At 38.0% G+C, this 12,694-nt stretch overlaps 1 protein-coding gene across 1 annotated transcript in view; it reads right to left on the bottom strand.

Moving 5' to 3' along the window:
- RPAP3 (RNA polymerase II associated protein 3) overlaps positions 1 to 12,338 on the bottom strand; it is a 37,248-nt gene extending 24,910 nt beyond the window's left edge. Inside the window, exons 1-5 of the mRNA XM_061416345.1 lie at positions 12,236 to 12,338; positions 7,788 to 7,971; positions 6,892 to 7,032; positions 3,557 to 3,679; positions 2,671 to 2,798 (exon numbers count right to left, since the gene is read on the bottom strand). Of these exons, the coding sequence (XP_061272329.1) occupies positions 2,671 to 2,798; positions 3,557 to 3,679; positions 6,892 to 7,032; positions 7,788 to 7,940 (545 nt within the window). The 5' untranslated portion in view covers positions 7,941 to 7,971; positions 12,236 to 12,338. The remainder of the gene's footprint in view (positions 1 to 2,670; positions 2,799 to 3,556; positions 3,680 to 6,891; positions 7,033 to 7,787; positions 7,972 to 12,235) is intronic.
- Between the last annotated feature and the right edge of the window lie 356 nt (positions 12,339 to 12,694).

The following is a 12,694-nucleotide window of genomic DNA, read 5'->3' as shown; positions in this document are numbered from 1 at the left end:
CCACAGAGGCCATTACAGAGTACTATGCAGAGTTCCCTGTGCTACCATCTTCTGTTAGTTAAGCTATTAAAATCAGTAATTTCTGATGTAAGCAGTTTCTTTAAAGCAAAGAAAAGAATGCCCACTACCACTGCTTTTACTCAGTACTCTACTAGAGGTCCTGACCAATGAAGTTCCATAAGAAAGAAACAGAACTAAAAAGACTGGAAAGGAAGGAATAAAACTGACATTCTCAGATGATATAATGGTCTACCAAGAAAATTCAAAACAAGCTAGACAGACTGTTAAAAATAAAGAAAGTTAAGCAAAGTGGCTACTCTACTAAATATCAACAACAAAAATCAACTAATAAATCTAACAAAAGATGTACAAGATCCAGATGCAGAAAATTATGAGGTTGTCTTCAAAGACATGAAAGAAAACTACAGCAATTTCATTCATCTATAAGACACAAAAATACAACAATATAATTCTCTCCAAACTGATCTGTAAGTCCAATGCAATTGTAATCAAAATTTTTCAAGGAATCGGACAGGATGATTCTAAAATTTATACTGATTGGTAAAAGTCCAAGAATACCCAACATTCCTAAAGAATAATAAGGCCCTATACCAAATACCAAGATTTACTATAATGCTATAAAAATTAAAAATAGTATGGAATGGCTATTAGTAAAGGGCAACAGATCAATGAAGAGAAGAAAGAGATGAGAAACAGATCCATGCAAACTTGACATATGACAATGGTAGAATTGCAGATCCATGTGGAAAGCAAGGATATTCAATAAATAGGGCTGAAACAATCAGGATATGAAACTGGACTTGTGCCTTCAGCATACACAAAGAGACTTAAGCGTGAAAAGTAAAACATAACTTTTAGGAGAAAATAGAGGAGATTGTTACAAACTCAAAGAAGGGGACTATTTTCACAAATCATACTTTTCAAAGTGCCAACATTTTATAAAAATTAATAAATGAAACACATTAAAATAAGAATTTCTGTTTCTTCATTTAAAAAAAGATCAGCTACAAACTGAGAGAAGATAAATATTATAAACACTAAAGAATTAGTATCCCCAAAAAAAGAATGCTTAAAAATCAACAGAAAAACAGCCTAACAAAAAAAAGGACCAAAGACAAAACAGACATATCACAGGAAAATAAAAAAGATAAGTGGTGAATAAACACATAAGAAGATGTTCAACCACATGAGAAATTGGGGAAATGCAAATTAAGGCCACAATGAATTACCACTTTACACCCCTAGATTGAAAACAATTCAGAAGCCCCATTATACCAGCGTTGGTAAGGATATGTAACGTGTATTCTTATACACTGCTAATGGGAATGTAAGCATGTACAACTATCATTGTAACAACTGGTCACCATCATTAAAAGTTGAACATGTGCACATCCTAAGATCTAGCACCAAGAAACATGTACAGAAGTGCTCACAGTATCACTGTTGTTAAATAATTAAGGGAAGGAGGGTGGAAGGCAGGAAAAGAAAGGAGAAGACAAGGAAGGTGAGGAATAAAGGAACCAACCAGCAATCCAGCAATTAGAGAATGGATACATGATGGTATATTCCTAACAAGGAACTGCATATGCATTCAACAGTGAAAATGAGAGATCTACAGCTACTGATATATGCAAAACATGAACAAATGTTATGAGATGAATTGAAATATGAAATATAGTATTCAAATAAATAGGCAAGCCACAGAAAACCATATCCAATGATATACTTTTAAAGCTCAAAAATAAAGCAATATTATACAATGTATTAGAGATATACACATATTTAATAAATTTTTTTTAATCAAAAGAATGATATACAACTCAAGACAGTAGTTAACTGGGAGGGACAAGGGTCAGGATATGGAAAAGAATATCAAAGGTAGCTTTGAAAAATAATGTCTGATTCTTAAGCTTGGAAGCATCTTCATGCAGATTTATTTAAAATTATTCTTCATCATTTACACATACTGTAGATATCAAATATTATAAAAGGTAAATATCCCCTAATTTGTCGGGATATTAATAACATAAGTTTCAAAGACTTTAAAATGTTATTAAAAGTAGTAAAAATTCATACACCAATATAATTTATATTTCCAAATAGTAATTAAAACAGTAAGAACATCCTTCTTGACAGTATTTGGTTTTTTAAATATTTTTATGCTAGGTCATTTCTCTGCTTAGGATTAAGACCATATACATTTATGTTCTTCAACACTAAGTATGTATTTTAAGGATTAGTATGACTTAAATGTTGGAATACATTTTAAGCTTACCATAATAAAAGTTATCTGTATTAAATAGTAAATACATAATTTTTCAAAATAATGAAGGAAAATTAATTTATAAAGAATTTTTACCCACCTAACTTTTTTTCTTCTGTAAATTAGGGAAAGGGCATCTTACTCAATTTTTATAGGAGGAACACCTCAATAAAGTGAACTACAAGGAGCATGGTTTGAGCACCTGAATGTTTAAAATGGCTTAAGTTAAAGAATTCACTAAAAGGGAGTGAATAAGAATTTAAAGTTGAAAAGAAATAGAAAATTTTCTCAAGCATTCCCACACATTTCATTAAGAAAGATTAAAAACCAAAAACCAGTCTCCATATGCACATAAAACATTCACACACATTATGGAAACGCCTTACTTTTTCAGTCTGAAGTAAGCTGATGCTCTGTTTGTTGGCAACACCGGATTATATGGATCCGCATCCATGCCTTTGGTGTAGCACTCAATTGCTTCATCATATTTTCCTTGTTTGAAGTATTTATTGCCCTGTAAAAGCATACAAGTCAGATGCACACTGACATAGAACTCCAGACCTACATTCTTTCATTATTCGTCTCTTCCTATCTCATTAGCCATGTAATCAAAGCTAAAGGTCACAGTTTGGGCCCAATCCAAGAGCCCTGGCAGAAAAATGAGTAAAATACCTAGCATTAAATACTTTTTACTCACAATAACCCACAGAAATGCAACAAAAGAAAGGCATCAAGACAAATTTTAATCTGAAGAGTGCCACCTCTTTAAAAAGCAATACAGCCAGTTTAACAATAAAGAGACATTTCTCAGGGAGATATCAAATGTTCCAAAATGCAACCAAAGATGGTCTGTGACATGGAGTTGTGGGATACAATACCCATGTCAAGAATCACACACTGATCTGATTAGTACTTTAGTCTACTACTTAAAGCCCTGGAACAACTCTCTGTACACTCCAAGTACTTTACATATAATAACTCATTTAATAACAACAACCCACTGAGGTTTAGTAATAATATTAATCTTACTTTACAGCTAAAAAGACTGAATATATACAGGGAATTTAAAAGACCTTGTCACAGGATTTGAACCTAGATAATCTGGTTTCAGAGCACACACTCCTAACCACTATGCTATACTGCCTCCTGATAGGGATATGGCCAAAAACAACTTGAACACCCACTAAATTACACTGTAGAAATCTTGGGGGCCACATGATTTTCTACAAATCCTGCCTACCTGAAGGAACCAACAGCTAACCTAAAGAGTACCTTTTCTTTCAGAGCAAGAGCCTTTTGTGAATCTACATGAATCCCATCTTCTTCTGACTCGGATTCTTGAGATACAGAATCATGGGTACTCTCTTCTTTGTCAAGTTCATCAAGAATACTATCCTGAAATCAAAAGTAGGGGAACAGTGTCATAATTACATGACCATTAAAAAAAAAGATATCCTGCCCCCCCAAAAAAGAACATTCAACAGAACTTAAGTTTTTACAACCTAAGGACTTAAAGGCCTATAAAAATAATCCAAATGACCTCTCATTATTAGGAGTTAATTCAGAGAAAAGGATATTCTTATTTAGAAAACCAAGATCCAAACCACTTACATAATCTGACTTTGAACTCATATAAGGTAAACTAAGTCTACAAACCAACCCTAAATCACAAACTGTTAGCAGTGAACTATTATTGTTTTACATAAGAGAAGTTTGCAATTAACCCAAGTCTATGTAACGGCATCCAAAAGCAGGGAAAGGGTTTTATCTAAAACCCTTTTTTCTTTCTGACTTTTAAAACAACAAAAACTGCTTGCAGAGTACAATTAACTCCTGATTCTCATAGCAACCTAGGAGGGTAGATATAATTATCCATGTTTTTCACTTGAAGAAATTGAGAAATAAAAGTTAGCAAACTCACTCAAGGTCACTCAGCTAGGAAGTGGCCAGATGAGGATCTGAACCCAAGCCATCTGCCTCCTCCAAGGAGCTCTCAATAACTATGTTATACTGTTTATCAATGTACTCTGAAATATAGCTGACTATCAAAGAAAATACACAACATGCTCGTCCAGCAATTTCCAATCTCTTTTGACTGAGACATTCCTTTCATGGTAATAAATCATTTCATGGATTGCATCAGTATTTTTTTAAACTATTTTTTTTTAGTATGCATGCATGCAGGCTCAGTTGCTTTAGTTGTGTCCAACTCTTTGCAACCTCATAGATTGCAGCCCACCTGGCCTCTCGGTTGATGGGGATTCTCCAGGCAAGAATACTGGAGTGTGTTGCCATGCCCTCCTCCAGGGGATCTTCCCGACCCAGAGACAGAACCCATGTCTCATGTTTCCTGCACTGGCAGGCAGGTTCTTTACCACTAGCGTCACCATATATAATAAAAGAATGATTTTTAGTAAGATTTTTTTTTTTGCCATGCCATGTGGCTTGCAGAAACTCAGTTCCCCAGCCAGGAATTGAACCTGGGCCACAGCAGTGGAAGCTCAGAATCCCAGTCCACCAGGGAATGCCTGAGTAAGAAATTTTAAACCAGTAAGAATTAAAGAATTCATTAAAGCTCATATAAACAAAAACTTTATTATATAAATAAAATCCTTTGTCTTTTATAAGTTATTACTATTCTAAGTAATTTATGTAAGAAAAAAAACTGTTGATAAATTTTAAAATGAAATAAGACCTATGCTTATTTTCATTAAATAAATGAATATTAAAAAATGGGACTGAGTGACTTTCCTGGCAGTCCAGTGACTCCACGCTTCCACTGCTGGGGTCAGGGAACTGAGATCCTGCTTGTCGCACAGCACAGCCAAAAAAATTTGAAAAACAATAAAATAACCAAACCAAAACAAAAAGATGGACTGAAATGCAACTATGGGTTTTAGCATAAAGATTCTAGAAATAGCACCAAAAAAAAGAAAAAAATAAGAATAGAAATACCACCAGCCTATCAATATGAAAGCCAAGACTGTCAACCCCCCTACACTGACACGTGTAGAAAACTAACGGCAGCAGAACGCCAAGGCCACTGCTCACATCTGAACTAGCAGGAGTGGTAAGTAAACAACTGTATCTTTTACAGATACAATAAAATGACAATGTCAAACAGTGTAGTTCAATCATGAGTATACTGGCCACACAAAGCAGGAGTTCAATCAATAACTGTTGAATGAGTAAATGACTATAGAAAACCACCTCTCTAAGAAATCATCTGACACTGTGCCTTTTAGGAAAGGGCATTATAAGCACATACCAATTTATGAAAAGGATAAGGCTACACAAGAAGGGGTAAAGTTACAAAAAATGAATGGTTCCCTATTTGGAAACCCTATGGCAGCATCTTCTAATGCTAATGCATATATAAACTATGACAGAGGCATAGTACTGATGGCAAACATTTCTCCAACTACACTGTGTCTCATGTGCCCGAGACCAGAAGCATGCAAAACACCAGTCTAGCAAGGTGAAGCCTACCTTCCTGAGATTAAGAAGGCCCTACTTTTATTGTCACACAGCCCTAACCTAAGGCCACACACAAAGGCATTCTCAACCATTATTCAACAGGTCCTTCAGCCTACTAAAAAAAAAAAAAAAGATGCTGGTAGAGTCTTTCTTTTCTTATATTGTTACCGTCTCAGAATTCTAGCTGTTTAGGGGTTAGAGATGGTGAGGAGGAAGGAGGTGAGTGCAACTATGAATGGATAGCACAAAAGAGATCTTTCTGGTGATGCAATGGTGGTTACCCAAATCCATAGGTCATAAAATGCCACAGAACTATACACACATTGTACCAATGTCAATTTCCTGGTTTTGATACTGGACTATAGGTAAACAGAGCTTTCCTGGTGGCTCAGATGGTAAAGAATCTGCCAGTAATGCAGGAGACCCAGGTTCGATCCCTAGGTCGGGAAGATCCCCTGGAGAAGGAAATGGCAACCCATTCCAGTATTCTTGCCTGGAGAATTCCATGTACAGAGGAGCTCGGAGGGCTATAATCCACGGGGGTCACAAAGAGTCGGACAAAACTGAGGGACTAAAATACATAGTTAAATAAGATGTAACCATTAGAGGAAACAGGGTGAAGAGTTCACTAGACCTCTACCTACTCTTGTTGTTTTTTAGTTGCTAAATTGTGTCCAATTCTTTTGCAACCCCATGAATGGGTAGCCCTCCAGGCTCTTCTGTCCATGGGATTTCCCAGGCAAGAGTACTGGAGTGGGCTGCATTTCCTTCTCCAGGGGATCCTCCTGACCCAGGGATCAAACTCCCGTCCCCTGAACTGTAGGCGGATTCTTTATCACTGAACCACCAGGGAAGCCCCTTCCACATACTATCCATGCAAAAAAAAGAAAAAATAGGAAGAAAAGAATCCAGCTGTTTTAGCCATTATTCACTGAAAGAGGGCCATAGGAGGAAAGAAAAGTTAATTGAAGAGCTATGTATTTAAGTTTTTATTCCACACAAAATAGTCTATAAGATAAAGACACAGGTCCTAAGAACTTTACATTGTTTTTCATTTAATCCATGACTCTCAACTAACTCCAAGAAAATTTTACTCAAAGACTAAGAAGCACATAATCAGATTAACTTACCACATCAAGTTTTGCCCATGCCTCATAATCATAAGATTTTATCCTGTTTTTTGCGTTTTCATCTTTGGTTTTTTTAGATGACTCTTTAACTTTGCCTTTCTTCTTTTTCCTAAAATTCCCATTTCGAATAGGAGGTAAATTCTAGGGAGGGAAAACAACACATTTTGAGACAGCTCTGTTACTTTCCTGTGTAACTAGTGATGTTTAAAACGCTCACTGAAGGATATTTTCAAGTAAAAGTAATTTTAGTTTAGTTTTCAAGTGGTTAGAAATACCAATTCATTCATTTCTAATGATAAACCTATGCCTGAAAATTTTAATTCATCCTTTGACAAATACTGAACACTGTTCAGTCATAAGAAAAATATTACCCAGAAATTTTAATTATACACTTAATTTGCAATCCTAAATTCAAAATTCAAAAACTGCTTGACCTTCAGCCTTAATACAATGATTCAGCAACAGTACAATGGCACCAAACTGCCTCCACATTACCAACAGTATGAAAAAGCTGTCCACATCTCAATGCACTGTCTTAAGAAAACTGGTTGAGTCTAGGTATTCTCTGTGTTTAGGGCAATACTGTATGTTACTATATAACATTAAGTATATAATTATATATGATATATATACAAGCCTATTTTATGATGCTATTCATTTACCTTAAGAATTATCACATGGTCTTCCTATGGACTAAGCCTTAAAAATGTCCTATTGATAGTTAATACAATTATTACAAAGACTTTTAAAAGTAGAATTTTTCAAAATGTTGGCAGAAAGTAAATCTCTTTAATTAGCATTTCCACAAAACATTTTAAAGGCTGTGATTTACTTTAAAATAAATAAATGAAGAGTTTCCCTGGATGCTAAAGTAGGAATTCAGCTAAGAAATTTACCTCTTCAGGAACACCATTCTGTCTTCTAAGTTCCATATCCTTTTGTTTAATATCTTTCTCCCAGTTTTCTAAATCCCTCATAAAGTCTTGTAACTCTTCTGCATTTTGTTTCACTTGCAGTTGTAACTCAATTGCTTTACTTGTTGAAGCCATTATGGCGTGCAGAGTTTTGACCGACCAATCCCTGATAAGAATTAAACAGAATTATTTGGTTTAGTTTTTTTTGAAACCTAGCTAATTAATGATTTTTACCTCTTTATAAATGGCCAAGATACATGTAAAGAAAGGAACTTAAAATGATGCAGAAGAAAATATCAGTATATTATGTTTTAAATGAGTCAATCAATGTTTGCTGAATAATCAAATGTAAAACAGAAAACTTTGGGCATCCATGCAATATGAATGAAAGGCAATATGGAGGAAATTACTGAAATTAGCAAATAGCCTATGGTAGCAGATTGGCTGCATATCTCTACAGTTTATACATTTAGCCAATTACCTCCTTTACTCCTTTTCCTTTCAACATTTACTGAACTTTGGCTATGTAATTAGCCCTATATTAAGATTCAGGGATGTATATTTTTGAGATTAGTTGTTTGTCAGTTGCTTCATTTGCTATTATTTTCTCCCATTCTGAAGGCTGTCTTTTCACCTTGCTTATAGTTTCTTTTGTTGTGCAGAAGCTTTTAAGTTTTATTAGGTCCCATTTGTTTATTTTTGCTTTTATTTCCAGTATTCTGGGAGGTGGATCATAGAGGATCCTGCTGTGATGTATGTCAAAGAGTGTTTTGCCTATGTTCTCCTCTAGGAGTTTTATAGTTTCTGGTCTTACATTTAGATCTTTAATCCATTTTGAGTTTATTTTTGTGTATGGTGTTAGAAAGTGTTCTAGCTTCATTCTTTTACAAGTGGTTGACCAGTTTCCCCAGCACCACTTGTTAAAGAGATTGCCTTAAATCCATTGTATATTCTTGCCTCCTTTGTCAAAGATAAGGTGTCCATATGTGCATGGACTTATCTCTGGGCTTTCTATTTTGTTCCATTAATCTATATTTCTGTCTTTGTGCCAGTACCATACTGTCTTGATGACTGTGGCTTTGTAGTAGAGCCTGAAGTCAGGCAGGTTGATTCCTCAGTTCCATTTTTCTTTCTCAAGAAAAATATACAAGCAACTCCTACAGCTCAATTCCAGAAAAATAAATGACCCAATCAAAAAATGGGCCAAAGAACTAAACAGACAATTCTCCAAAGAAGACATACAGATGGCTAACAAACACATGAAAAGATGCTCAACATCACTCATTATCAGAGAAATGCAAATCAAAACCACTATGAGGTACCATTTCACACCAGTCAGAATGGCTGCAATCCAAAAGTCTACAAGCAATAAATGCTGGAGAGGGTGTGGAGAAAAGGGAACCCTCTTACACTGTTGGTGGGAATGCAAACTAGTACAGCCACTATGGAGAACAGTGTGGAGATTCCTTAAAAAACTGGAAATAGAACTGCCTTATGATCCAGCAATCCCACTGCTGGGCACACACACTGAGGAAACCAGAATTGAAAGAGACACGTGTACCCCAATGTTCATCGCAGCACTGTTTATAATAGCCAGGACATGGAAGCAACCTAGATGTCCATCAGCAGATGAATGGATAAGAAAGCTGTGGTACATATACACAATGGAGTATCACTCAGCCATTAAAAAGAATACATTTGAATCAGTTCTAATGAGGTAGATGAAACTGGAGCCTATTATACAGAGTGAAGTAAGCCAGAAAAAAAAACACCAATACAGTATACTAACCCATATATATGGAATTTAGAAAGATGGTAACAATAACCCTGTATACGAGACAGCAAAAGAGACACTGATGTATAGAACAGTCTTTTGGACTCTGTGGGAGAGGGAGAGGGTGGGATGATTTGGGAGAATGGCATTGAAACATGTATAATATCATATATGAAACGAGTCGCCAGTCCAGATTCGATGCACAATACTAGATGCTTGGGGCTGGTGCACTGGGACGACCCAGAGGGATGGTACGGGGAGGGAGGAGGGTGGAGGGTTCAGGATGGGGAACACATGTATACATGTGGTGGATTCATTTTGATATATGGCAAAACCAATACAATATTGTAAAGTTAAAAAACAAAAAATAAAAATATTTTTTAAAAAAAACAGCAATGGGAGTCTCTTGGGAATGCAAATTCTCAAGGGATGAAAGGAAATTAAAAAAAAAAAAAAAGATTTAGGGATGCAAAAACAAGACAAGGTCCCTTCTCTAGTGGAGAAGAAAAGAATCCAAGTACTGAGTAACAAAATATTATACTTGGCAGGACTTCTCAACCTTGGGATCACTGATGTTTTGGGCCAGATAATTCTTTGTTGTAGGTCAGCTGTCCTGTGCAATTGTAGGATGGTTGGCAGCATCCCCAGCCTCTACTAGCTAAATGCCAGTATTACTCCTTTCCCTCTGGACTATGACAATCAAAAATGTCTTCAGACATTGTCAAATGTCCCCTGGGAAGCATAAAAACCCCTGGTTGAGAACCACTGTTAGAGGTATGTACAGATGCTACAGAACTGACCACAGAGGACAGGTATGAATCAGATGGTAGGGTGGTAGGTTTAAGGAAAGAGTCACCAGAGCTGCTGCAGTTTAGCCATGTTTCAAAAGGGGCCAGTCAAGTGATTAATGTGGAGGAGCGGGCAGGCAGAATGAGGGACTAGGCAGGAGAAGGATGGAAGAGAAGGCTAAGAAGGAGGATGGGACAGATCGTGAAATGCCAGGCCATGAGAGGTGACCAATGATCTGAAAGCCACGGGAAACATTAAGGTGGTAAAATAAAAGGGACATGATAATTCATTAGACTGAGAAGTTGGGGAGCAGCTGCTGCTGCTGCTAAGTTGCTTCAGTCATGTCCGACCCTGTGTGACCCCACAGACGGCAGCCCATTAGGCTCCTCTGTCCCTGGGATTCTCCAGGCAAGAATACTGGAATGGGTTGCCATTTCCTTCTCCAGCTGGGGAGCAGGGAAGGACGCAAAGTCTTAGATTTCTGGTTTGGGAGCCTGGTAAGATTAGTAGTACCATTTTGAGTCAGGAATCATAATTTCAAAAGGAAAAGAGGTTTCAGGATGGCAGAACAAGTGTAAAAATAGATTTTTTCAGTTTGGCATAAATTGATTTTGAGTTCTTATGAGATGTCAGGACACAGTAAGTAGTTATAGAGGCCTAGAAATGTAAATTCGGGTGTCACTAGCATAATGGCAGAAGCTACAATCATGAGATTTGGACACGTTTAATTACTGTGACAGTGGAGGGGGAAAGAAGAGAAGAGATCTGTGGAACATTAATATCTAGGGAACAAATAGAGGAAGAAATGCCAACACTAAAAATCAGGCAGTGGCATCTAGAGAGCTGGAAGGAAAACCTGGAGTTACTGTCACAGAAGAGAATTCCCATGAGTTCAAGAAGGCCACAGAGGTCATATGTGGGAAATAAAGTACATTGTATTTAGTCATTTAAATATTGTTTAGAGTTCAAATAGGCCATTTTTTAAGTATAAAAGTAAAATGAGCTGAATAAATGAGATTATATGGGGATTAGTATTTCATCTTTGATAACCTAAAATTCTTCACGAGTATGGAGGGCAGAGGAACTGAAAAACAAAGTTAAAGAAGATACAGGAAAGTAGATGATGGGCAAGGTCCCCAAATATGGGGAGGTGAGGGAAAGTTAGGCTGGAAGAGATAGAAAGATTAGAAAAGGGATTCTCCTAAAACATGTTTGCAACCGCAGATAGGTCTTCTGACCCCTTAGCCTTGCCTCAGAAACTAAATTTAAGCTTTTTTCAGGCAGTGCACACGTTTGGTCACATATATATATCTCATTAAAAAACAAAACTAGTACAATGCTTTGGCGAGGTGCTCAAAAACATAAATAAAATCGCAGCAAGCCACTGAGATACAAGGGAGGTAGAAACCTGTTCCATTTTACCCATCATCTTTCCGCTCCCACGGAACCTGCGTCCAGGCTGGCAACCAGAAACTTCCAGCGCCTGAGGGTATCACGTTCATACTCAATATGCGGCCGAGCACTGCACACCCACGACTAAGTGGGGCGGGCCCCACACAGGTCTTCTCGGGAGAATGGATCCGCGATCCTGGACCACCGCAAATCGCCGAACGCCCAGAGCAGCAGGAATCGAGGGACCGACAGTAAAGCTGACCGTCCAGGCCCTGATTGCTCCGGGCCAGCCCCTCCCGAAACGCGATCCCCGGTGCGCCGCTACCTAGACACCGCCGCGCCGCGCCCCCGCGCACACCCTCGCCCTCGCCCTCTCCGCCTCACGCGGGACCATGGCAGCACCCCCTCCTCCCGCCGGGCGACCCCAAAAGCCTCCTCGCTACTGCAGCCCGGGATAACCGCAGAGCCGGCTCACCTCACCAGGCCGTTACCAACCCCACTTCCACTGCGTCCAGCCGGCAGCAACTCACGCCCGGCCCCGCCTTCCTAGACTTTCCCACAAGTCCTCGCGCGCTCTCGCCCCGCCCCCTGGAGCCGGGACAGAGCATGCGCAGAAGGTCAGATACGCTGTGCCCTGCTTTTCAGGGCACAACTAGTCTAGAGTATTGACAGCTGTGTTAAGGTAGGGTCTTCGGCTTTGCCTGCTTCCAGTGTGACCGTATTTCACAGTAGGTAATACAGAAAATGCAAGATCATCCTGACTTGCTTTGATTCCCCAAATAATAACGCCTTGAAATATTTCCTTGGATTTCCCTCAATTTTGTCTCTAATATTTGCCTTGCTGTATGTAATGATATTTTACAACCTTTGTGAATATGATAATCATATGAGAAAGTTGCCCCTTGTCTACCATGAACAGGCTATGTAAACTGGT

This window comes from Bos javanicus, chromosome 5 (assembly GCF_032452875.1).
Source record: "Bos javanicus breed banteng chromosome 5, ARS-OSU_banteng_1.0, whole genome shotgun sequence".
Classification (NCBI taxonomy): domain Eukaryota; kingdom Metazoa; phylum Chordata; class Mammalia; order Artiodactyla; family Bovidae; genus Bos; species Bos javanicus.
Note: the sequence above shows the minus strand (reverse complement) of the source record. Positions and strands in the feature narration are given on the sequence as shown.